General features: G+C 47.2%; 1 protein-coding gene across 3 annotated transcripts in view; it reads right to left on the minus strand.

Annotated features, from left to right (window-relative positions):
* CFAP36 (cilia and flagella associated protein 36) overlaps positions 1–27408 on the minus strand; it is a 294401-nt gene that overhangs the window by 224585 nt on the left and 42408 nt on the right. For all 3 annotated transcript variants that reach the window (XM_030196218.1, XM_030196217.1, XM_030196216.1), the window contains exons 3-4: positions 26845–26946; positions 12584–12698 (exon numbers count right to left, since the gene is read on the minus strand). In XM_030196218.1, coding sequence (XP_030052078.1) covers positions 12584–12698; positions 26845–26946 — 217 coding nt within the window. The remainder of the gene's footprint in view (positions 1–12583; positions 12699–26844; positions 26947–27408) is intronic.

Raw genomic sequence — 27408 nt, forward strand, 5'->3', positions numbered from 1 at the left:
AATCATGGTGCCTCGGTCTTGCTTGAGTTTCAACAAAGTCTTCCCCACCAGAGGAATGGGAGGATAAGCATACAGCAGACCTTCCCCCCAATCCAGGAGGAAGGCATCCGACGCCAGTCTGCCGTGGGCCTGAAGCCTGGAACAGAACTGAGGGACCTTGTGGTTCACCTGAGATGCGAAGAGATCCACCAGGGGGGTGCCCCACGCCTGGAAGATCTGTCGCACCACACGGGAATTGAGCGACCACTCGTGAGGTTGCATAATCCTGCTCAACCTGTCGGCCAGACTGTTGTTTACGCCTGCCAGATATGTGGCTTGGAGCACCATGCCTTGACGGCGAGCCCAGAGCCACATGCTGACGGCTTCCTGACACAGGGGGCGAGATCCGGTGCCCCCCTGCTTGTTGACATAGTACATGGCAACCTGATTGTCTGTCTGAATTTGGATAATTTGGTGGGACAGCCGATCTCTGAAAGCCTTCAGAGCGTTCCAGATCGCTCGCAACTCCAGAAGATTGATCTGTAGATCGCTTTCTTGGAGGGACCACCTTCCTTGGGTGTGAAGCCCATCGACATGAGCTCCCCATCCCAGGAGAGACGCATCCGTGGTCAGCACTTTTTGAGGCTGAGGAATTTGGAAGGGACGTCCCAGAGTCAAATTGGAGCAAATCGTCCACCAATACAGGGATTCGAGAAAACTCGTGGACAGGTGGATCACGTCCTCTAGACCCCCGGCGGCCTGATACCACTGGGAGGCTAGGGTCCATTGAGCAGATCTCATGTGAAGGCGGGCCATGGGAGTCACATGAACTGTGGAAGCCATGTGGCCCAGCAATCTCAACATCTGCCGAGCTGTGATCTGCTGGGACGCTCGCACCCGCGAGACGAGGGACAACAAGTTGTTGGCCCTCGCCTCTGGGAGATAGGCGCGAGCCGTCCGAGAATCCAGCAGGGCTCCGATGAATTCGAGTTTCTGCACTGGGAGAAGATGGGACTTTGGGTAATTTATCACAAACCCCAGTAGCTCCAGGAGGCGAATAGTCATCTGCATGGACTGCAGGGCTCCTGCCTCGGATGTGTTCTTCACCAGCCAATCGTCGAGATATGGGAACACGTGCACCCCCAGCCTGCGAAGCGCCGCTGCTACCACAGCTAGGCACTTTGTGAACACCCTGGGCGCAGAGGCGAGCCCAAAGGGTAGCACACAGTACTGGAAGTGGCGTGCGCCCAGCTGAAATCGCAGATACTGTCTGTGAGCTGGCAGTATCGGGATGTGTGTGTAGGCATCCTTCAAGTCCAGAGAGCATAGCCAATCGTTTTGCTGAATCATGGGGAGAAGGGTGCCCAGGGAAAGCATCCTGAACTTTTCTTTTACGAGATATTTGTTCAGGGCCCTTAGGTCTAGGATGGGACGCATCCCCCCTGTTTTCTTTTCCACAAGGAAGTACCTGGAATAGAACCCCAGCCCTTCTTGCCCGGATGGCACGGGCTCGACCGCATTGGCGCTGAGAAGGGCGGAGAGTTCCTCTGCAAGTACCTGCTTGTGCTGGAAGCTGTAGGACTGAGCTCCCGGTGGACAATTTGGAGGTTGAGAGGCCAAATTGAGGGTGTATCCTTGCCGGACTATTTGGAGAACCCACTGATCGGAGGTTATAAGAGGCCACCTTTGGTGAAAAGCTTTCAACCTCCCTCCGACAGGCAGGTCGCCCGGCACTGACACTTGGATGTCGGCTATGCTCTGCTGGAACCAGTCAAAAGCTCGCCCCTTGCTTTTGCTGGGGAGCCGCGGGGCCTTGCTGATTCGCACGCTGCTGACGAGAGCGAGCGCGCTGGGGCTTAGCCTGGGCCGCAGGCTGTCGGGAAGGAGGATTGTACCTACGCTTGCCAGAAGTATAGGGAACAGTCTTCCTTCCCCCGAAAAATCGTCTACCTGTAGAGGTAGAAGCTGAAGGCTGCCGGCGGGCGAACTTGTCGAATGCGGTGTCCCGCTGGTGGAGAGACTCTACCACCTGCTCGACCTTTTCGCCAAAAATGTTATCCGCACGGCAAGGCAAGTCCGTAATCCGCTGCTGGATTCTATTCTCCAGGTCGGCGGCACGCAGCCATGAGAGCCTGTGCATCACCACACCTTGAGCAGCGGCCCTGGACGCAACATCAAAAGTGTCATAAACTCCTCTGGCCAGGAATTTTCTGCACGCCTTCAGCTGCCTGACCACCTCCTGAAAAGGCTTGGCTTGCTCAGGGGGAAGAGCATCAACCAAGCCCGCCAACTGCCGCACATTATTCCGCATGTGTATGCTCGTGTAGAGCTGGTAAGACTGGATCTTGGACACGAGCATAGAGGAATGGTAGGCCTTCCTCCCAAAGGAGTCTAAGGTTCTAGCGTCCTTGCCCGGGGGCGCCGAAGCATGTTCCCTAGAACTCTTAGCCTTCTTTAGGGCCAAATCCACAACTCCAGAGTCATGAGGCAACTGAGTGCGCATCAGCTCTGGGTCCCCATGGATCCGGTACTGGGACTCGATCTTCTTGGGAATGTGGGGATTAGTTAATGGCTTGGTCCAGTTCGCAAGCAATGTCTTCTTCAGGACATGGTGCAAGGGAACAGTGGACGCTTCCTTAGGTGGAGAAGGATAGTCCAGGAGCTCAAACATTTCAGCCCTGGGCTCGTCCTCCACAACCACCGGGAAGGGGATGGCCGTAGACATCTCCCGGACAAAGGAGGCAAAAGACAGACTCTCGGGAGGAGAAAGCTGTCTCTCAGGAGAGGGAGTGGGATCAGACGGAAGACCCCCAGACTCCTCGTCAGAGAAATATCTGGGATCTTCCTCTTCCTCCCACGAGGCCTCACCCTCGGTGTCAGACACAAGTTCACGGACCTGTGTCTGCAACCTCGCCCTGCTCGACTCCGTGGAACCCCGTCCACGATGGGGGCGTCGAGAGGTAGACTCCCTCGCCCGCATCGGCGAAGCTCCCTCCGCCGACGTAGTCGGGGAGCCTTCCTGGGAGGTGGCCGCGGTCGGTACCGCACGCGGTACCGACGTCGGGGACCTCAACCTGGGCGATGGGCCAGCCGGCGCCACGCTCGACGGTACCGGTGGCGCAAGCACCGCCGGTACCGGAGGGGTAGGGCGCAACAGCTCTCCCAGAATCTCTGGGAGAACGGCCCGGAGGCTCTCGTTTAGAGCGGCTGCAGAGAAAGGCTGAGAGGTCGATGCAGGCGTCGACGTCAGTACCTGTTCCGGGCGTGGAGGCTGTTCCGGGCTGTCCAGAGCGGAGCGCATCGACACCTCCTGAACAGAGGGTGAGCGGTCCTCTCGGTGCCGATGCCTGCTGGGTGCCGAATCCCTCGGCGACCCAGAGCTCTCGGTGCCGACACGGGGAGGAGACCGGTGTCGATGCTTCTTCGATTTCTTCCGAAGCATGTCACCGGAGCTCCCCGGCACCGACGAGGAGGACGTCGAATCCATCCGTCGCTTCCTCGGGGCCGAGACTGAAGAAGGTCGATCTCGGGGGGGCTGTACCGCAGGAGCCCTCAGGGTAGGCGGAGACCCACCCGAGGGCTCACCGCCACCAGCAGGGGAATGGACAGCCCTCACCTGCACTCCACCCGATGCACCACCGTCCGACGACATCAGCAGACGAGGTCCTGGTACCACCGACGTCGATGCAGCTATCCGATGTCTCGGCGCCGATGCAGAGGCCCGATGCCTCGATGCACTCGATGCAGGGGCGGCCGAGGAAGATGGTCTGGACGCTGACGACGTCGATGCACTCGAAGATCCCGGTGCCGATGCCGACGAAGAGCCCGAGAACAACACGTTCCACTGGGCTAGTCTCGCTACCTGAGTCCGCCTTTGAAGCAGGGAACACAGACTGCAGTTCTGAGGGCGGTGCTCGGCCCCCAGACACTGAAGACACGAAGAGTGTCGATCAGTGAGCGAGATAACCCGGGCGCACTGGGTGCACTTCTTGAAGCCGCTGGAAGGCTTCGATGTCATGGGCGGAAAAATCACGCCGGCGAAATCAAAAGCCGAAATGGCGAAATTTGAAGCACCAAATTTAGAGGGAGAAAAAATCTCGACCGAGGCCGAAAAGAGGCCTACCCCGACGACGAAAGAAAACTTACCGGGGCAAAAAAGCTGGAAGTACGGGGAGGATTTACACGAAACCCGGCGGGGGGTTTCCGGAGCACTTCCCGACTAGGACAAAGCTTTCCCGAAGGAAAAAAACACGTTCAAAACAAATTGGACGCGCGAGGTCGACTTTCCGGGGCTCGACACGGCGAAAACACGACCGTACCGAGTGCGGACAAAAGAAGACTGGCCGGCTCGAGCCGGTTTCGGGCGGGAAGACGGCCGCGCATGCGCGGTGCGCGCGGGCGCGCGAGGGCTAGCAAAGGACTTTGCTAGTGAAGTTTCCGATTGGAGGGGCTGCCGTGGACGTCACCCATCAGTGAGAACAAGCAGCCTGCTTGTCCTCGGAGAATTGCTTATACATTGTTCACCATGCTATGGAAAACATTGTTACTCTTGCTACCCTACATGTTGATAATTTTCTACCTATTCTTTCTATTGCTGCCTCTTCCTAGTGCTCTCTCATCACTTCCTGTTTTTCTAATTTTCTTCCCTTTCTTCGAGGTCTCCTTTTTGGACTCCTTAGTTTTCTAGCTTTTCTCCTTATTCTCTTTTGCTCTCTCTCCCGTTCTCTCTCTATGTGTTAGAAATTGTTCTCTACACCTTTAACTACCAAAATTATGATTAATGACATTTCTGCCCTGAATTATTCTACCTCTCCACTTACTGCTCCCTCTCATCACTCCCACACCCTAACACTACCTCAACTCTGGTTTTGTCTCCCTGTTCCTTTCACCGGGAGCCAAAGAAGGAAGATGCCTATCATTTTTAGCTATAATGTTCTACTTCAGGTATGCTGCACTATTTCCCATCCCCCATCTTTCTTTACTATCAGCCTCATGAAGGAATTTATGGCTGGTCACAAACTCTGATGGGACCTCCCATTGCTAGGGCAACTCAGCTACTTGGTATAACTTGTTGCAAATGTAATTTACTGAGAAGAGGTATGGCAAGGACACCAACTGCAAGCCTCCAGCACATATGAAAGACCTAATTACAAGTCTCCAGCACATATGAAGCACCTATGATTGGTCCAGGGTAGAGGAGAGGTGGATGCTCACCATGGCCTATAAAACCATGCTGCAGACAAAGAAACTCTGAAAAACTAGCCATGCTTGGAAAGAGAGTTTCAGATCCATCCCATGGCCTATTTTTTCCCCAAAGAGGGTGCTCTCCCCCCCTTTGTAAAAACAAATTCTCTATAGCTAAGAATCTTTCTTTCATTCATTCTTTCTTCCCTTCTTTCACTTCTTTGTCTCTGTTCTGTGACCTTTGTATGAGGAATAAATTTTCCTTCCTCCTTTTTCTCTTCTTTATACAATTAGTCTGATTACTTATAATTACCAGAGGTTCTGATGTTAGATTTTGTAAGTTTGTTACAACTTGCAACTGATATCTGATGCTGTGCTGGTGAGTAATAAAAGATTTTTTTTCTCTAATTCCTGTCCATACAATGAGAAAGAGGAAGAATAAGAAATAATAGAACAAAAAACAAAACAAAACCCAAGACGCAAACTTGAGTGTAGACAATGACACTGCTCCATGGAAAAACAAAGACTGACCTGGTCCTATGTGACAATGGCGGTTGAGGAGACGCATGCATGCACAAAGAGGCACTTCTAAATGCTTCTAGAAAAGAATGCTAGGGAGTGTCTCCGTGCCAGGCTCTGTCACCGACATCACCTAATAGTAAGGAAAAATTAATTTTTCCAAATTTATTTGTTTTTATTATTTAATCAAACGAAGGAACATTCAGAAAAACGAAACCCGAAAAAACTAACCAACTGAAACAAAACTACAGACAGTAAATCCAGGGGGGGGGTCCTCTGGATTAATCTGTTGGGACTAATAGAAAAAAAATTATCAGGTAAGAATTAATTTTTCCTTCCATAGCGTCCCACAGATCAATCCAGTGACTTGTGAGATGTACCCAAGCAGTCCTCAAATAGGGCGGGACACCCCCAACCCAGCATAAATCACCGACGAGCCAAACACCACATCCTGTCGAGCTGCCACATCCACCCGATGACGAGTGAACGTATGGACCGAAGCTCATGTAGCGGATCTGCAGATATCTTCCAGAGAAACCAAACAGGACTCTGCATAGGAGGAAGCCCGAGCTCGCATAGAATGAGCATGAATTTGCGCAGGGGCTTGCTTGCCCAATGCCACATAGGCCGAAGTGATGGCCTCCCGCACCCAATGGGCTATGGTGGCCTTGGAAGCCATATGACCCTTCTTACTGCCTCCAAAAAGGACAAAGAGACAGTCAGAAAAAAAAGAAATTCATTCGTCACCTCCAAATACCTGAGAAGAGCCCGTCTCACGTCAAGGCAGCAAAAAGCCCAGAATTGATCAGGGAGAATCTTCCCGGCGAAAAGTCAGCAAATGCAGAGACTGCCCCAAATGGAAACGAGAAACCACCTTGGGCAAAAACAAAGGAACTGTCCTAATCAATACCCCCACCTCCGTAAAAACAGGAAGGGGTTTCTGCAAGAAAGAGCCTGCAACTCTGAAATTCTCCAAGCCGAAGTAATGGCTACTAGGAAAATTACCTTCAAGGTAACATCCTTAACCGTAATCCCTGATAAGGGTTCGAAAGGAGGACGCTGAAGCGCTTTAAGAACTAGACTAAGGTTCCAGGATGGCATAACTGGCACGAGCGGAGGACGCAACTGATTTACGCCCCTCAAAAAACGAACCACATCCGGGTAGGAGGCGATCAATGCCCCCTGAAGCCGGCCTCTAAAGCATGCCAGAGCTGCCACCTGCACCTTAAGAGAACTCAACGAGAGTGATTTCTTTCACCCTCCTGAAGAAATGTGAGGATAACAGATACCAAAGCCGCTGACAATCCCGAACTCGCACACCACGAATCGAAGGTACGCCACACCCTAGCATAAGCTATCAAGGTGGATCTTTTCCGAGCCTGAAACACTGTAGTGATAACCGCGTCCGGATAACCTTTCCTTCTCAACTTCGCCCTTTCAAGGGCCAGGAAGTAAGACCAAAGGGGGAGGGATCCTCCATCATGACTGGTCCATGCAGCAAGAGACTGCCCTACGCCTGGAGCAGGAGAGGACAATCGAACAGGAGCCTGACCATATCCGCATACCAGGGACGTCTGGGCCAATCCGGGGCCACCAGGATCACTCGACTGAGATGACTGGCAATGCAAGTCAGTAACCTGCCCACCATAGGCCACGGGGGAAAGGCATAGAGCAAGCCCCTGGGCCAAGGTTGTAGAAGCGCATCAATGCCTTCTGATCCCAGCTCTCTTCCCCTGCTGAAAAAACAAGGAATCTTCGCACTGAATGTGGTGGCCATTAAGTCCATCACCGGCATCCCCCAACGGGCAGCTATCTGATCGAAGGCCAGAGGGGAGAGTGTCTACTCCCCCGGATCCAACTAGTGGCGACTGAGAAAGTCTGCTTGCACATTCTTTGACCCCACTATATGAGCCGCCGTCAAGAGAGAGAGAGATGAGTCTCTACCCAACGGCAGATCAGGGCCGCCTCGGGCGCTAGTGGTGCACTCCTGGTGCCCCCTGACGGTTCATGTAGGCGACCGCCATTGCATTATCCGAAAGAACTCAAACTGGGCAACTGTGGAGAAGAGACAGAAACTCCCGAAGGGCCAGACAAATCGACCGCAACTCCAAGCGGTTGATGGACCAAGACGCCTCCGTTGAGGTCCAAATGCCCTGGGCCATCTGTTGGAGGCAATGAGCCCCCCAACCAGACAGCGACGCATCTGTGGTCACAATCTTCCATTCCGGGGTTTGCAGAGGAATGCCAGATACCAGATTCTTTTGAATGAATCACCAGGGCATGATTATGTGCAGACGGGTTGAACATGGCACCTGAACCTCGTAATCCTCCGAAAGAGACCAACGGCTCAGAAGGTGCCACTGTAGGGGGCGCATGTGAGCTCTGGCCCACTTTACGACGACCAAGGAAGAGGCCATGGAACCTAGAACTTGTACATAGTTCCAAGCCCGCGGGTTCAGAATTTGGAATAGAGCTCACAACTGACCCTACAACCGCTGTGCTCGAGCTGAAGGAAGAGAAACTATCCCTGTTCGGGTATCGAAGCACACTCTCAAGTATTCCAGCGTCTGGGAGGGTGTAAGGCTGCACTTTGGGAAGTTGATCACCCAACCAAGCGACTGAAGCAACTCGACCACTCTGTCGGTTGCCTGTCGACTCTCCTCGAAAGAAGATGCCCGCACAAGCCAGTCATCTAGATAAGGATGGACTTGAATCCCTTCCTTTCTGAGATAGGCCGCTACTACGACAAGGGCATCACTTTGAATTGAAAATGACGACCGAGCACTGCAAAGCGAAGAAAACGCCTGTGGGGAGGCCAAATTGGAATGTGTAAATAGGCCTCTTTGAGATCGAAAGATGTCAAAAAAACCCTGGCTGTACCGCTGCGATCACCAAGCAGAGGGTTTCCATGCGGAAATGCAGAACCCATAAGGACCTGTTGACGCACTTGAGATCTAGGACGGGTCACCAAGAACCACCCTTTTTTGGCACCACAAAATAAATGGAGTATCGACCGCACCTTCTTTCTGCTGGGGGTACAGGCTGGACAGCTCCCAGTCATTGTAAGTTGAGGAGGGTGTGACGAACTGCCCGCACCTTGGCGGGAGATTTGTAAGGAGATTCCAGAAACGAGTCTACTATCAGACGAGCCAATTCCAACTTGTAGCAGTCTCTGATAACCTCCAAGACCCATCCGTCAGATGTTACCCTGGTCCACTCCACCAGGAATAGGGACAGCCTGCCCCCAATAACCGGCTGGAGATGGACCAGGGCCCCATCATTGGGCGGACCTGGCTGTGGGCTGGTTTCTGTTACCGGAAAGGAAGGCCCGCCTGTCACCTCGAAAGGGCTGAGGTCTCTGAGAACACCTTGCTCTCTGAAAAGAGGCCCCGCAACCTGGAGGGTAATGACGTGTATCCCTAAACTTAGGTCTAGGTTCCGCCGGTCGCACAAATTTGGACCTGTCCTCCGGGAGGCGCTGGCCCTTAAAGTCACCGAGGTCCTTCACAATCTATTCTAGGTCTGTCCCAAACAAAAGCTTTCCCCTAAAAGGAAGCCACATCTGCAGCCCAATGTCGCAACCACAGCCAGTGACACGCGGTGACCACTAGGGAAACCTCCTTCGTCCGAAGCCCTCAAAAGATCATAAAGAAGATCCGCAAGGAAGGCTAAACCGCCGGCAAAACAGCCACGAGGTCCTCTGGAGAAGAGGCTTTCTGTACCCACGATAAGCATGCCCACGCCGCATAGGAGCCACAAACTTAAGCTTGCAGGGAAAGGGCCACTACTTCAAAGGACAGCTTCAAGCAAGTCTCCAACTTACGATCCTGAGGGTCCTTGAGCGCCGTGCCACCCTCCACAGGGAGAGTGGTTTTCTTAGTGAACGATGTGATTAATGAATCCACCGCAGGAACCTTCAGCAAGTCTAAGTCAGCAGCAGGCAGCGCATAAAGACGCGACATAGCTCTAGCAACCTTAAGCCCACTGTGCGGCATTTCCCACTGCGCCAAAATAAGGATTTTCATGGCCTCATGCACAGGAAAGGAATGAGGTGGGCATTTGGTGCCAGACATAATAGAGGGCACCAGACCTGTTCCCCCTGATGATTCAGGGGGAAATGGCCCAAACCTCAAAAGCCCTAACAATCAGGGAGGGAAGCTCTTCCCCGTGAAAAAGGCGGGCAGCCGTTGGGTCATCCCCCTCCTCAGAAGGCAGGGTGACCTCATCGGCCAAATCCAAGATTCTGAGGGAGAGCCCGGAGACAAAACCGAGTTATCTGTGTCAGATAGCTTCTCAGGATCCAAGATCTCAACCCGGGGATGTTTTGGCAGCAAAGACAGAGGCTGCAGCAACCGAAGTTTCCTGAGGAAGAGACGGGGCTGCCTGAAGAGAAGCTTCTGACTTCTTCAGAAGAAAGGCATTGTGCATTAATAAAACAAAATTCGGGAAAAAGGAACTGAAAGGGACTCCCCTGCTCCCTCTAAATTGCTTTCCTCCATTGGAGCCTGTGCCACAGAAGCGCGCTGTGCCTGTCTGTCAACCGCCATGTGCGGAGCTGGTCGCGCCTGAGAGGAAACAATGGCGCCCGCCAACGCGCACTGCACTAACTGCCCCGAGGAAACCGCCGAAACTATCCCTTGCACTTCTGACTCACCGGACACCTGAGGGGAACCCCCGTCACTCTGAACACCTGCTGTGGGCTGACGGCGGCAGGACTCACACTCCTCTGACGCTGCTCTCTGGCCCCCAGACCAGGAGCAGCGCTTAGCCGCCTCAGAAGGCACTGACATGCTCCACAAACGCATGCCCCTCAAACAGACTCGGCAGCCCGTCTAGCTCCTCCGTATGATTAAACAAAAACAAAGTCTCTTAAAGAGACGCTTACTTTTTTTTTTTTTTACTCAGGAAAGAAAGGCAATACTCGATCAGGCCCACAGCCCCGGGCGACGGAGGAAAGGTAGGGGGAGACCGGGAGGGACCTGGCACCACCAGGTGTACACCAGAAGCTACAAACAGCCACTCAACCCCTGACTGTGCTAAATAGGGCCCAAAGGACACCAGCAGCCAGATCAAACCAGAACTGCACAGAGATGTCCCTCCACCTGCTAGATAGAAAGAATACGGAGGTTTACTTGGCTGGACAGGTCCACATATAGCAAACCTCGGAGGTTCTCTCTATCTCCACCTGCTGGTAGAGGGACACAACCCACAAGTCTCTGGATTGATCTGTGGGACGCTATGGAAGAATATTCTCATCCTGCTTGTCCTCAGAAAATAAAGAGAATACCCACTCCCACAGTTCTTAAGAAGACCAGTGGGAATTGAATCCAACAAGCAGAATTTACCTGTGAATATCCTCAACTTACCTTTCACTCTGTCACAACTTTAAAATGTCCCTTGCCCTCATCACAACGTTCATCATCCTCCAGAACCCTACCCTTCTTCCTCCATAACTGCTGTTGAATACTTTGTATTATTCACAAAATAGGAGCTACATTGATGAGCATCCAAATCTAACCTGCCTTAGATCCAACTGCAATATAAAATGTCTTCAAACAAACAACTGTTGAGATCTGTTTCCAACCTTACTCAACTGATTAGCTGCAAATATGATCTAAGCATTTACTGTCTTCTGCCTCTTAACTCATATATGCTTGATGTATATATCTTTATTTTCCTTTGACTGTACTTTCTTCCATTTCTGCTCTGTCTACCCTGCTGTAGTTAAAACATGCAACCCTGGATGAAACCAGACTGCCCTCCTCTCACCAGAACATTTTCAAAACCCATTCATCCAGGGATAACAACTCTGAAAATTGCTCAACCTTAACCTGATTAAATATATGTATAGGATTCTGTAGTGCATTAAGGGGGTCTTTTATTAACCCGCGGTAGCATTTTTAGCTCATGGTAGAAATCAGCTAACAGTAAATGCTGAGACGCCGATTATATTCCTATGGGCATCTCAGCGTTTACTGCAAGCTGATTTCTACTGTAAGCTAAAAACGCTACTGCGGCTTAGTAAAAGACTCCCTAAGGTAGGTGTCTTCATGTGTTTTGAGCAGCAGTAGGAAATAGCACACATACAATGCATTTTCTAATGTGTGCATGCTATCTTTCAGCCAAATGTGACCAAACAAAATGCAGGTCTAAAGCTTATGGGCCAGTTGTATCAGTGAGCAATTTTTGAAGGGAAGAATGCATGGACTTTTCCTTTGAAAATTCTTTCAAGTCTGTAGATGCAAAGTATCTAGCAACTTTGCACCTCGATAAATTGTTTTGAATATTGCCTCCACAATATCCAAAATATATAAATTGTATCTGTTCGAATGCTATTTGCTAAATCAACTTTTGGTTACCAGTTATCCTACATTCTCTACCAAGTTTCAAATGTAAAATACTTGTAATAACCGAGACACCAAATGGCCCTTTTAAAAAGCATGTTGGGCCTACCGCCGGCTTGCCAGGCTCCTGGGGGGAGGAGGGGGGCCAGCGGTAGTTCCCATTCCCACCATTTGCCATTGCTGGTGCTAGAAAATAGTTTCGCATTTTCTAGGGCTGGGGGCATGCTCGGCGGTAATCGGGCAGCGCCACATGCTGCCCAATTATCACCAGAGCCCTTACGAGGCGGTAAAGACTCTCCCGGTAAATGGCTGCGCACCAATGTCTCTGCTTAGATCACAGCCATTTCTTCCCCTTCAAAGAAAAAAGTCTTTTACCCCCGGTGATAAAAGTTGGCCTTGGCGCAGCAAACCCATGCGCCAATGCCTCCGCAGGGCCCCTTTTACCACCGCCTGGTAAAAGGAGCCCAAAATCTGATAGATGGGCAGGCTAAACTTATCTTTAATTTATCACAAATGTTCAACAATTAATGCATTCATAACAAAATACTAAATATTACCATTTCTATCTTGAATTAATTGAATTGCTTGCAACTGTAGTTCAACGTTTTTCTGCACCATCATGGTTTTAAACATATTGAAATCTTCTGCAGCCAACACTGGTTGTAGGATTGTCTGTGAGAAAATATGTTTATATTAATACGAACCTGATAACATTTAAAAATTCTTAATGAAAAAGTATACAAAATTACACTTACATTTTAAAATTACATTTTCATGCCTGAAACATGTACAAATAGATTGAAAATGCTGGCAGGCAATTGCTCAGAATACAAAGATTTGACACCAGGTCAAAACTGAAAACATGATAATAGAAGTGCTATCAAACTACAATGAGTCCAAGATACTTCCTGTGATGATTTCGATTTCCTATGTGAGTGTAACCCTTTTTGGGAACTAGTAAACAGCCTAAGTGAAACATGAAAAAATAAAGAAAACTTGAACGCCTGAAAAAAACTAAAAAAATAATTAGGTAAAACAAGGGAAATACAGAGGAAATCAACTCAAAATAAGTGCTAAACCCACACAGAAAGGCACTCGAAAGTTGAAAGAACGAAGCGGTGAAGAAAGACCATAGAAACACGTGTTCAATTCTGGTTGCCGTATCTCAAAAAAGATATAGTGGAATTAGAAAAGGTGCAGAGAAGGGCAATGAAAATGATAAAGGGGATGGAACAACTTCCCTATGAGGAAAGGATAAAGCGGCTAGGGCTCTTCAGCTTGGAGAAAAGGCGGCTGAGGGGAGATATGATAGAGGTCTATAAATTAATGAGTAGAGTGGAACAGGTAGATATGAAGCGTCTGTTTATGCTTTCCAAAAATACTAAGACTAGGGGGCATGTGATGAAGCTACAATGTAGTAAATTTAAAACGAATCGGAGAAAATGTTTCTTCACTCAAAGTGTAATTAAATTCTGGAACTCATTGCCAGAGAATGAGGTAAAGGCGGTTAGCTTAGCGGAGTTTATAAAAGGTTTGGACGGCTTCCTAAAGAAAAAGTCAATAGACCATTATTAAATGGACTTTTTTATTTATTACATTTGTACCCCGCTCTTTCCCACATACAGCAGGTCCAGTGCGGCTTACATAGACTTAGGGAAAATCCACTATTTCTGGGATAAGCAGTATAGAATGTTTTGTACTTTTTTGGGATCTTGCCAGGTATTTGTGACCTGGATTGGCCACTGTTGGAAACAGGATGCTGGGCTTCATGGACCTTTGGACTTTCCCAGTATAACAATACTTATGTACGTCCTCCCAGCTCCATGGAAAAGAAGAGAATGAGGTACCCACGCTTACACGTTGGAAGGGAAAGCACCTGCCCATGCGTGGTGGGACGCTGCCAGAACTTCCTAAAAGCAATGCAAACTAGGCAGCATCCGCTGTGGGCATTGGATGACGTCACCCACATGTGAGAATATATTGGGCCTGCCTGTCCTCGCAGAAATAAAACATTTGTCATAAAACAAAGGAAAGGAAAAGGATATATGCTAAATTAGGATAACTAAATTGTTTTTTAAACATCCCGAAACTGAAGGCTAGAGAAATACTAGTATCAAGAATATCACGCCACTAAAAAAAAAATGCAAAAAAATCAAGCAATTATAAAAATGGAAAACGCTGTAGATAAGAGCACGATCAGGCCAATTTTCAAAGTGATTTCAGTGAGTAGGAGCCTTTCCTGCCCACTTAAATCATTTCCTCCTGCCTAAGTGGGGATATTCAACGGCCAGAAACTGCTGCTGAATATCCCCACAGACCGCACGACAAAAAAGTGGGCAGGTCAGGGGTGGAGTTGGAAGTTATGCGGGTGATGGCAGTATTCAGTGCCAGTACCCATATAACTAAGCAGCTTAACTAAGGACAGCTCAAGAGCTATCCTAAATTAACCTGCTTAGCTAGGCTGGCCCAGGCACTGAACATCAGCCAGGACCCACATAACAATCTGGTGACTCTAAAGTCCCCCCAAATCCCCTTCCCAGCCATCCAAATAGCCCCCCCCCCCCCATTGCTCCTACCCCCTCCTCATAGCTCATCAGACTGAAAGTGCTCCCTCCCCCGAGGTAAAGGTAAGCCCCCTTGGGCCTACCTTATGTCCCTGGTGGTCCGTGGGTGTTGAGGGGGACTAGTTCCTGCCCCCAATAACCCTCCACAGATCATCAGAGACATAAGGTAGGCCCACCTTAACCTTGTGGGGGGGGGGGGGGGTTAGGGTGGGGATAGGCTCGTTCCAGGGGAGGGCAGGAGCACTTTCAGTCTGGTGGGCTGGGGGAGGGGGGAAGGGGGCTATTTTGGGGATTGAGAAGGGAATCGGGAGACCTTTAGAGGCACCAGATTGTTATGCGGGTCCTGGCTGATATTCAGCTGGGGTCGCATAACTGTCCTATGTAGGCACCAGTTGAATATTGGAACAGCAAAACAGTAGCGAGATAAACACAAGTGGAGGAGTGGCCTAGTGGTTAGAGCACCAGTCTTGCAATCCAGAGGTGGCTGGTTCAAATCCTACTACTGCTCTTTGTGATCTTGGGCAAGTCACTTAACCTTCCATTGCCTCAGGTACAAACTTAGGCCCAGATGCACGACCCTTTATCGAAGAAATTGCCAACCATTTCATGTACTAAAGCTCATTTTTCGAGGACCGTAGCAGCTAACGAAAATGGAATGCAGATGAGCAATTAGTGTAGAAACCCTTTTGAAATGGCATGCACTAACGTTTTCTGATTGGTTTAACGAAGGAAAACGCTGAGAAATATAACGAGAGGTCTGTACCTCTCGTTAGGGCTCTCCGGCTAAAAACTCTAATGTAGAACTAAAAAAAAAAAAGAACAAGGGGGATGAAAACACGCGCCAGGGGCGACTTTATTGACGCCCCAGGTCGCCGCTGCTCCCCGCTCCCTCTGCAAGCAATCCAGAAGTTAAAAAATAAAGGACCGGGAGGGGGCAAAGGCGCTCATCAGGAGCGTCCTGTTTGAACGGCCTTGCCCCCCCACCCCCACCCCGTCCGAGGTCTCCGCTGCTCCCCGCATTATAAATTTAAATGCAAAACGAAGAAATCCTTACTTTAGAAGTCCCGGCCGGCCCCCCCTCCATTTCCTCTGTACTCTTCTGTCAACCCCACAGCTCCACCTCCTGACTGACACCTTCCGCCCTGTGCCCCGCCTCCTCCGCGGGTCCTTGCCGCCATTCCCCCCCTCCATCGGGCCCCCTCCCTCTTACCGGGCCCGTGCAGCATCTCTCACCTCTATGTGAAGGCGCTGCATGGGCAAGAAGATCAGCTGACGCCCCGTCTGAGGTTGCCGCTGCTCCCCGCATTATAAATTTAAAAAGCAAAACGAAGAAATCCTTACTTTAGAAGCCCCGGCCGGCCCCCCTCCATTCCTCTGTACTCTTCTGTCAACCCCACAGCTCTGCCTCCTGACTGACACCCTCCGCCCTGTGCCCTGCCTCCTCCGCGGGTCCTCGCCGCCATTCCCCCCCTCCATCGGGCCCCCTCCCTCTTACCGGCCCGTGCAGCGCCTCTCACCTCTATGTGAAGGCGCTGCATGGGCAAGAAGATCAGCTGACGCCTCTGTCTTCGCCCATTCTTCCTTCGTGTCTCTCTCCTTTTGGGCCCGCCCCCATCTAACGTAAGTAACCTTGTCTGACGTAAGTAACCTACGTTGGTTACTTACGTCAGACGGGGGCGGGCCCAAAAGGAGAGAGACGCGAAGGAAGAATGGGCGAAGACAGAGGCGTCAGCTGATCTTCTTGCCCGTGCAGCGCCTTTACATAGAGGTGAGAGGCGCTGCACGGGCCCGGTAAGAGGGAGGGGGCCCGATGGAGGGGGGGAATGGCGGCGAGGACCCGCGGAGGAGGCGGGGCACAGGGCGGAGGGTGTCAGTCAGGAGGCAGAGCTGTGGGGTTGACAGAAGAGTACAGAGGAATGGAGGGGGGCCGGCCGAGGCTTCTAAAGTAAGGATTTCTTCGTTTTGCTTTTTAAATTTATAATGCGGGGAGCAGCGGCAACCTCAGACGGGGTGGGGGGGCAAGGCCGTTCAAACAGGACGCTCCTGACGAGCGCCTTTGCCCCTCCCGGTCCTTTTTTGAGTTTTGTTTTTATTTTGGGAGCCACGTGTTTGTTTGTTTTGTTTTGACAGTGGCATGCGCAGAGCAGCCAGCATAACGCTTGGCTGCTCTGCGCATGCTTTAGGGGCCTTTTACCGACGGGGATTACGGACATATGATACCTTGTACTTTTCAATACCGCACCGAACATTTCTGAGCTGTTTTTTTACTGCATTCTTTGTTTTTTTAAATTCGCTAAGTACTTTTACGATTTTGATTTTTTTACGTTTGGTTGATGCATCTGGGCCTTAGATTGTGAGCCCTCCTGGGACAGAGAAATATCCAGTGTACTTGAATGCAACTCACCTTGTGCTACTACTGAAAAAGGTGTGAGCAAATCTAAATAAATAAACACGACACTCCCAAGACACTGCAGGGGTGAGTAATCAAAATGTTTTATTGAATAAAAGTAAAAAAAAGCCTTGACTCGGAGCAGTGTTTCGGCAAAAAAAACGCCTGCTTCAAGAGTCTGTTTGTTGTGTAAACCGATGAATGGAACACTGTGAGGCAGCCAAATCTAGCCTTTAAAAAGGCTAATAATAGATGAATGCGCTTGAAAAACAAACAAAACTGGAGCTGGAAACAACTGCAGTGTCGCTAAGTTAGCAGCATTGAGGCAGCAATGAATCTTTTGCTGTTCCTCTATTTTTGTCCACGTAGCAGATCTATTTTCTCCACTTTTTGTTGTTTTTTTTACTAGCTGAATATTGGCCAGGAGGACCCGCACAGGCTCCGGCAGCCAGCCCACCCACATAAAGCCCCCAATATTCTGTGCTGGAGCCCGGACATGGCTTGGAACTGAGTACTGGGGGGGGGGGGGGGGGGAATACTCTACCGGCGACTGTAACTGTTTAAAGAAAATGCTGACTGCTGCCATCTGAATATCAGGGGGAATGTTTCTCTAGTGCCATTACAGTAGACCTGTGTTAGCTTAAGTTTAAATTAAGGTATGGGGATGCTGCCTATAGAGACATCTTTTAACTTAATTGTATGGTGTCCATAACTGTGTATGTGGATTAGCGCAGATTTGCCAAAAGTTCCCATTCTGCTGTGTTCATTCTCAAGAAATCTGCTTGAACATTGCTGACTCCTATTATATGAGCAGTCAACAAAGCTTGAAAGAATTGTTTGGCCCACAGAAAACAGCAAGGCAGCCTCTCTGACTACTTCTTGAATCTCTGTACCCCCACCCCCCAAGCTGACATATACTACTGCCAAGGCACTGATGGAGAAGATTCAAACTGCTTTCCTGAGGACTAAGAGATGAAAAGTCTCCAGATCACTCTTAATAGATTGTTCTCTAAATGATTAACGGACCAAGCTGCCTCAATCTTCGACCAAGTGCCTTCCATGACTTGATGCTGACAGTGGACTCTCCAACCAAGAAGACTTGTATCTGTAGAAATCACCACAAAGCTGGTTATTCCATGGACATTCCTTTCAACATATTCTAGGAGTAACCTCCATCTCATGCTGATTTTAACTTTCAACTATAATGGAATCTGGAAATTGTACATCTGAGACAGCGGTAACCAACAAGAAACAGAGACATCTGCAAACACCATATATGTGCATAAGCCTCGGGCACCGAATTTAGGGTAGGTTCTCCTACTGGGCCAAGTAGCTATCCCAGCAGGTCAATTCAGAGCTGTGCAGAGTGCTCATCTCCATATGATGAAGACAGAGAATACTGATGAGCTATGGCTGCATGGTTCCCTTTATAGTGCAAAGGTAGCAGCTCACTGGTCTATAGCTCCTTCTTCTGGCTGATGGGCACAACCCACATGTTCTGGACTAGAAGCTGACACCTCAGCTTCCTGCTTTTCAGAAACCGATGTAAATAGTATTTAATTATACCAGACTGTCCAAAACAGCAATACTTCATTTATATCTTTAAATTCTCTCAATACACCCCTGTCCCAATTCCTTATCATTTCCTATCTGTTCTATCCTTGGCCTGCCATCAGCAGCAGCACAATTCTCCCACAGATGCCTAAACTTAATTTTATATTTCAACGTTTTTATTGATGCCTAAACTTATTTTTTAAATGAAGTTCAAAATCTTTAGGCAATAATCCCTGTACATCCTAGGAATCCTCCTCCTATCTTTCCATTAACTCCTTCACAATCATAAAAAGTTCGCCAAAACTATTATCAGCTAATATTTAATGCTTAACTGAATATTCCTGTTTTCTTTTGCATCTCTCACCACTTTGTTATTGTAAACCACGTTGCTGTTTTTATCAAAAAGTGGTATAAAAAGCACCATAACAAACATAAGCATGTAACAACTATGTTTCCTTCCATAGCTTTTCTATTTCTGCCAGCATGTTAAATGTTGCTTCCTTAGTTCAACAAAGCGATTCATATTTGAAGGACAGTACACACTTTTTAAATATTCTGGAAACAATTACTAATATGGATCGCCAATTTTTTATGGTGACTCTGGATATTACATCTCTTTATACTTCACTCCCCCAACAAGATTGTTTACGGATCCTAGAACAGAGTCTAGAAATGAGACCACGTCCCCACCAAGTGCCCACTTCGTTTTTGATCACATTGGCCACAATTGCATTAACAAAAAAAATTTTTCTCTTCAAAGATCAATTTTACCAACAAATAAAGGAGTGGCCATGAGTGCGACATGTGCCCTTCAACTGCATGTTTATATATGGTCAACTTCGAAGAATGCTGGTTAAAAAATAACCCTTGATCTCAAAATATAATTAAGTGGTGCAGGTACATAGATGACATCTTTATGTTATGGGACGGACATCTCAATGTTCTGCTACAATTTTTTGATTGGTTGAATACCATGGAAGTGAATATCTGGTTCACAATGCAGCAGTCAGCTGTTCAAATTTTTTGGACATACTTATTACGCAACAACACAATAAGTTTAACACCTCTGTCTATATTAAACTGACAGACCGCAACACATTTTTGCATTATGCTAGTAATCATCCCAAAAGTATGAAGAAGAGTTTGCCGTTCTCACAATTGTTGAGGTATCATAGGATTTGCAGCAGCAAAACTGTATTTAAAGATAAAGCAAAAACAGTAGTACAGAAGTTTAATCTTGATACCCAGAGCATGTAGTGAAAACAGCTTACACACGTGCTAAATATAACCATCGAAATCAACTGTAGTGAAACCTCAGTTTTTGTTGACTTCGGATTTCGTCGGTTTCGGTTATCGTCGATTTTTTTCACGAACATTTCGTCTCGGTTTTCGTCGATCGCCTCGGATTTCGTCGGCGTGACCACGCAGCTAATCTTGCGTTCTCATGTGTCGTTCTTCTGGGGCGTTGTTTTCCAGTTGTGGGATCACACTGCTGCTGTTTTCGGACCCAAATTTCATCGTTTTGCCACACTACTGCTGCTGCTGGTTGAGTGCCTGTATCGAAGTCCCTGCTGGTTTTTGGACCCAAATTTCATCGTTTTGCTACACTACTGCTGCTGCTGGTTGAGTGCCTGTATCAAAGTCCCTGCAGGTATTAGGACCCAAATTTCGTCGTTTTGCCACACTACTACTACAGCTGGTTGAGTGCCTGTATCAAAGTCCTGCTCTCATCATGGGACCCAAAAAGTTCCTAAGGGCAGCAGTCCTTCAAGAAGAAGGACAGGAACACAATTGAGTTGAAGAAGAAAATCACTGAAAAATACGAGAGTGGCATTAAGATTGCTGAAATCGCCCACATGTACGGGAAGTCACCATCCACGATAAGTTCAATCGTTGCAAAAAAGGAAGCAATAAAGGAGGCAAAAGTAGCAAAGGTGTGAATGCGATAACAAACAGAGATCACAAACAATTGAAGATGTGGAACAGTTATTATTAATTTGGATCAATCAAAACAGTTAGATGGCGATTCTGTTTCTGAGGCCATCATATGTGAAAAGGCCAGACTGCTATATGCCGATCTCATAAAGAAAATGCCCGGGACGAGTGCTATTTCACTAAGTGATTTTAAGGCCAGCAGAGGCTGGTTCGAAAAATTCAAGAGGTGCACTGGCATACACAGTGTTACTAGGCATGGAGAAGTTGCGAGTTCGGACAAGTCTGGTGCTGAAAAATTTGTGTCTGAATTCAAAGATTACGTAGAGGCTGAAGGATTCATCCCCCAACAAGTCTTCAACTGTGATGAAACTGGCCTGTTTTGGAAGAAAATGCCAAAGAGAACGTTCATTACACAGGAGGAAACGGCACTGCCAGGACATAAGCCTATGAAAGATAGGCTTACTCTTCTGTTGTGTGGTGATTGTAAAGTGAAGCCCTTACTGGTGTACCATTCAGAAACTCCTAGAGTACTTAGCAGAAACAATGTGATCAAAAGTAAACTGTGTGTGATGTGGAGAGCAAACAAGAAAGCATGGGTCACGAGGGCAATTTTCATTGAGTGGATGAATGAGTGTTTGGCCCGAGTGTGAAAAAATACCTCCAGGAAAATCATTTGCCCCTTAAGTGCCTCCTGTTAATGGACAATGCTCCTGCACATCCTCCAGTTTGGAAGATGCACTGTTGGATCAGTTTTATCACTGTGAAGTTCTTGCCCCCTAATACCACACCACTCATCCAACCCATGGACCAGAATGTCATTTCCAATTTCAAGAAACTGTACACAAAAGCATTGTTTCAAAGGTGCTTTGAGGTGACATCAGATACAGAATTGTCCTTAAGAGAGTTCTGGAAAAACCATTTCAACATTCTCAACTGCATCAGCCTCATAGATAAGGCTTGGCAGGGAGTGACATCCAGGACGATAAACTGTGGATGGAAGAAATTATGGCCAGGATGTGTGCATGAGAGAGATTTAGAAGGGTTAGATCCTTCACCTGATGACACTACACATGTTGTGCAGTCAATTGTTCATTTAGGTAATTCCATGGGTTTGGAGGTGAGTGGTGAGGATGTGAAGAGTTGGTGGATGACCACAGAGAAGAACTCACCACTGAAGAGCTGCAAGACCTTCAACTAGAAGTGCAACAGACGGCAGATGAAGAAGTTGCTTCGGATAATGAGGAAGAAACAGTAGAGAATGTGCCTTCTTCAGAGATTAAGGACATCCTCTCCATGTGGAGTAAAGTACAGGTGTTTGTGGAGAAAAATCACCCAGACAAAGCTGTTGCAAGCCGTGTCTGCAACTTGTTCAATGATAATGTGTTGCCCCATTTTAGGCAAATCTTAAAGAGGCGACAGAAACAACCTCTTTGGACACGTTTCTTGTGCGGCATGGGTCCACAGACTCTGAAGCTGGTCCTAGTGGCAAAAGAACACGAAGGAAGTGACCCCCCCAGAAGCTGGTCCTAGTGGCAAAAGAACAAGAAGGGAAGTGACCCCCCCCAGAAGCTGGTCCTAGTGGCAAAAGAACAAGAAGGGAAGTGACCCCCCCAGATAGTGTCCTTATGGAGGGGGATCCCCCTTCCAAACAATAATCTCTGCTCCTCTCTCTCCATCTTTCATACACCAAGAAGAGTCTTCAGAAAGGTAAATGCCATGTTAAATGTTCATTATTCTATACACTAGTCTTTTTTATTCATTTAAAAGAAATATTGCTTGTTGCCTCGGTTTCGTCGGTTTCGGTTTTCGTCGATAGTTTTCAGACGAATTATTAACGAAAACCGAGGTTTCACTGTATATACAAATAACAAAAATGTTGATACAGAATTTACAAACTTGTATATTACGTTATTTGCAGGAGACGAATGCAGCGGTACAAAAAATCAAAAAACATTGGAAAATTATGCAAATACATCCTACTTTTCAGAACCACAAGCTGAGAATAGCATATACACGAAATCAAATTTAAGGGAAATTTTTGCAAGATAAGATGTTAGCTACAAGATCAGTCAGGTCTCAGGGACATACACAATGTACAAAATGCAGCTTTTGCCCAGTTATGATGACGACAAAGTCGTTTACCAATTCGTTACATACCAGAGAATATCATCTTAAATTTGATATATGGTGTACATTTTGATATGTACTTGTTTAAAATTATATGTAGGGAAAACCTCGCGGTCTCTGAAACAAAGGCTTATTTTCAAAAGAGAAGGGCGCCCATCTTTCCACACAAATCGGGAGATGGGCGTCCTTCTCTCAGGGTCGCCCAAATCGGCATAATTGAAAGCCGATTTTGGGCGTCCCCTACTGCTTCCCGTCACAGGGACGACCAAAGTTCCTGAGGGCGTGTCGGAGGTGTAGCAAAGGCGGGACTGGGGCGTGCCTAACAGATGGGCGTCCTCGAGCGATAATGGAAAAAAGAAGGGCATCCCTGAGGAGCACTTGGGCGACTTTACTTGGTCCATTTCTTCTTACAACCAAGCCTCAAAAAGGTGCCTGAACTGACCAGATGACCACCGGAGGGAATCGGGGATGACCTCTCCTGACTCCCCCAGTGGTCACTAACCACCTCCCACCCAAAAAAAAAACAACTTTAAAAACTTTTTTTGCCAGGTTCATCGCAGCAGTATGCAGGTGCCCGGGGGGGGGGGGGGAGGTATGTGTGTGTCAGCGGAGGCATAGCGAAGGCGTGGACGTCCTTCTTTCAAACATTTTGGACGTCCTGAACTGCTCCCCCCCCCCCACAGGGATGGCCAAATTTCAAGGGAGTGGAGGAGTGGCCTAGTGGTTAGAGCACTGGTCTTGCAATCCAGAGGTGGCTGGTTCAAATCCCACTGCTCCTACTTGTGATCCAAAATTCAAATAAATAAAAGGGGTGTCGGAGGCATAGGAAAAGCACAGACATCCTTCTCACAGAAACATCCAGGCATGGATGTCCTTCTCACAGCAACATCCACATTTTGGACGTCCTCAACTGCTGTCGCAGGGACAGAGGCATAGCAAAGTACGTCCTTCACCCATACTCTAAAAAAAAAAAAAAAAAAAGACGTCCCTGACGAGCACTTGGACATCTTCACCTGGACTTGTATTTTTCTAAGGTTGTAGGCGGCTATTATAAATGCAGCTTGTCTGCATGTATGAAGCCGTCTTTGGCATGTGCAGAGCAGCCATGCATAATGCTTGGCTGCTCTGCACTGGCTTCCCCTCCTTAGGAAGGAAATCATGTGCAAATGAGCTAACAGCGAGCAGCTCATTTGCATGCGATTTCCTTCATGCATGCCTGTTCGTTTCCGGATCAGTAAGGGAAGGGCTTTTTCTGTTCAGTTAGGCATCTGGCTGTTGGTAGGGAGCTATGTACGTGGGAGCAATTTGTGAAGTCCACTGCAGTGCCCCCTAGGGTGCCCGGTTGGTGTCCTGGCATGTCAGGGGGACCAGTGCACTGCGAATGCTGGCTCCTCCCATGACCAAATGGCTTGGATTTGGTAGTTTCTGAGATGAGTGTCCTCGCTTTCCATTATCGCTAAAAATCAGAAATGACCAAGTTCTGGGATGACCATCTCTAAGGTCAACCCAAATTTGCTGATTTGGGTGTCCCCGACCATATTATTGAAACAAAAGATGGACGCCCATCTTGTTTCGATAATACGAGTTTCCCCGCCCCTTGCTGGAGTCGTCCTGTGAGAACGCCCCCAGGAAAACTTGGGCGTCCCTTTCGATTATGCCCCTCTTAGTGACCATAAGTATAATTTGAAATATTCACGCCTAGAGGCCCCTTTAGTTGCACACAGTATAGAGAAAACACACAAGTTTGAGGATTTTAAATGCATAGTGATTGACCATATCCCAGATTCGCTATGAGGTGGAGATAGAGACCGGACAATTAGTCCCAGAGGGAACAATGCTGGATTTATAGGTTAGGATCCCTAGCTCCAGCAGGGTTAAACAATCGAGTAGAATGTAAGGAAAGTGAGTAATTTAATGATGTATTTTGGGAGCAATTGATTAAAAGAGAGTCCCCTTTAAATTTCTAGTGAAATTTGATTGGTTGATTAAATCGGCATTGGTTTAAAACTCAACCGCCATTTTAGTTCAGAAAAACTGTTAGCGAGATAGACGCTGACATATATCTCAGGTATGAGTAAGGATTTATTGAGGTGCATATCCACGAGTTCTCTAATCTCTCTGAAAAGTTTCTAAGTTAATGCTGTTCGCTTGATTGCAGGGCATTGTAGAAAACTATGGGTTCAGCATCTTAGGACGCATCAGCAAAACAGAAGCTCGCTGTCGGGCGTACCCACTAGTTCCAGTGCAACAGCAGCTAAGTGCCAGTTTATTTTCATTATAAAATATAAAACTCTATAAAGAAAAATTATAAGAAGAATGTTGAACTATGAGTATAAAAAATGAGGTTTAAACAAGGTTTTTGACTTATGAGGATGCTCGCCAGCTGGTTTACAAAAGAAAAAGTTGAATTTCAAAAGTAAACACTGAGCAGTGCGGCCCACTGTTCCAACAAAAAACAGTGAGCACCGAGTATCTGAAGTCTTTTCCTCATGGCTCTCATGACAACATAGAGAGAAATTTACTTGCAAGCTGTGGAGGTACATACATATTCCTTAGTAATCAGCAATGTGTTGGCTCATAGCCTTTTATGTCCTTGTCCATTGGCCCATAGCTCTCACCTTCTAGTGTGAATAACAAACAAACAAACAAAGAGAGAGAGCATGTTGTAATGTCAATGCTAACACAAACATTCCAGAAGAAGGTTCCATGCGTGGAGCCAAAATAAAAGGAAATACAGCTGTACTAATTTAGTGTCATTATATTTGTTTGGATGTTCTGTTTTCTAAGAACAGTCATATCCAAATTATTGTGATTATTTACTTTTATTGTGTAATGTTAACTACAAAATTCTTATACTTTTTTCTATTGCTTACTCAGTGGTGCTCATTTTCAAAGCAGTTGGACATCTTAAAATGCATTAAAAAAAAGTCCATCTGCTAAAACATGTAAATACTGATTTTGGAAAATCAGAATTTGGATGTTTCACACTACATTTTGTCAATGTGGCTATGTTCTGGGCGGGTCTAGTGAGGGCCCAAAAGTAGGATGCCCAACAGGGATTTTTGAATGGGATGAAACATCCATGCCTAAAAAAGAAGGATGCTGTTATCTAGACCAGTTTCAGTCCTGTCCAAACTGCAAAAAATTGCTCTAATTGAGCAGCTGACCACTGAAGGATTAAGGCATGACCCCTCCCTTAATCCCCCAGTGGTTGCTGTTTCCTTCCTCTCCCCTGAAAGTGAAAATAGAAAGGAAAACCACGCTCTATGTCAGCTGCATGTATTATGGCCATTCTGAAGAAAAGAGCAAGCAGGTTAGAAGAGTAGCCTAGTGGTTAGTGCACTGGAATGTGAACCAAGAGACCCACATTCAAGTCCCACTTCAGCTCTCTTCTTTTTTTAATTACATAATTCTGAGCCTTCTACAAACAGAAAAATACCTACTGTACCCAAATATATTTATTTATTTATTTTAAACGTTTATAACCCACACCATACTATTCTGGGCAGTTCACAAAAAACATTCACAATAATATCAATACAACAGACAACGACACAGTAAAGCATAATAATTAAAATCAGCACAGTCAAAATCAAAGACTATCAAAAGCCTGTTGATTAATAAAAATGCTTTTAGCTGTTTCCTGAAGGAGAGCACTGGCTAAGAATGTCGTAATTGCACTAAAAGCGAGTTTCACAATTTCGGAGACTGAAAGCTATTGCAGTGGTATACATTCAGGTACAGTAGGTAAGGCCCTGGAGGGATCACCTTTATAAAAAAAAGAATTATACTACTACTACTTAACATTTCTAAAGCGCTACTAGGGTTATGCAGCTCTGTACAATTTAACATAGAAGGACAATCCTGCTCAAAGAGCTTACTGGGTTTGAACCTGTGTCCCTTGGTTTACAGTGCACTGCATAAACCACCAGGCTACTCCTCTGTTCTGCAGGGATGTCTGTGTAGCCAGATTAAAAATGATGTCACAAGATGTTCATGTCTCTGGTTTTTTTTGTCATTCAAAAGTGGAAGTTTCAGTTTGGAAAATGGCTATTCATTTTGAGATGTTTTCAGTGCAAAACATCCGATAGCCATAATCGAACAGGAAAGGTAGACATTGTTCCTGTTCGATTATGGCTGTGAGATGGATGGGGGGTTTTCTTGGACGTTATGAGAAGGCCGTTTTTTTTGGACTTAGGTGTTTTTTTGAAAATGCCTCTCTATATAACTAGATAAAAATTAAATATACCTGAAGTGAATGAGACTCTGCAAAAGGCGATTTACATGCATCTTGAAACTGCTCTTCAGTAATTCCAATATCTTGGAGATAACCTTCTAGAAGCTTTTCAACCTACAAGAAGAAAAATATGAAATGTTTGTACTTCTAAACAAATATATTGTTTTCAGATGGATAATTCTGATTTCTGTATGAGTGTTCTCTGCTGATTATTATACTTGTTAAAATTAAAAAAAGAAGCTGTAGAGAAAAAATACTAATTATTCCTTCCAAATGATAAAACGACTTCATGGTGCAGGATACAGAAGGTATTCCCGAAAAGCACCTGAAGTGACAATAGAATTGAAGAAGATATCCAATGCACAAAAAAACCCAAAGACTCTGTCAAAGATGCCATACAGCAAAGTTACTTACCTGTAGCACGTTGTCACAAAATGCCTAGCCACAGGCCTGGGGTTACCCACGGCCACTTAGAGGGTCTATCCCCAGCACAGCTCAGGTCCGCCTGCCCCTGCTGCTCATGCTCTACACACTAGTACCTTCATCCCCACCGACTGGGTCACAACTGCCTTTGGG

Source organism: Microcaecilia unicolor, chromosome 3 (genome assembly GCF_901765095.1).
Source record: "Microcaecilia unicolor chromosome 3, aMicUni1.1, whole genome shotgun sequence".
Classification (NCBI taxonomy): Eukaryota; Metazoa; Chordata; class Amphibia; order Gymnophiona; family Siphonopidae; genus Microcaecilia; species Microcaecilia unicolor.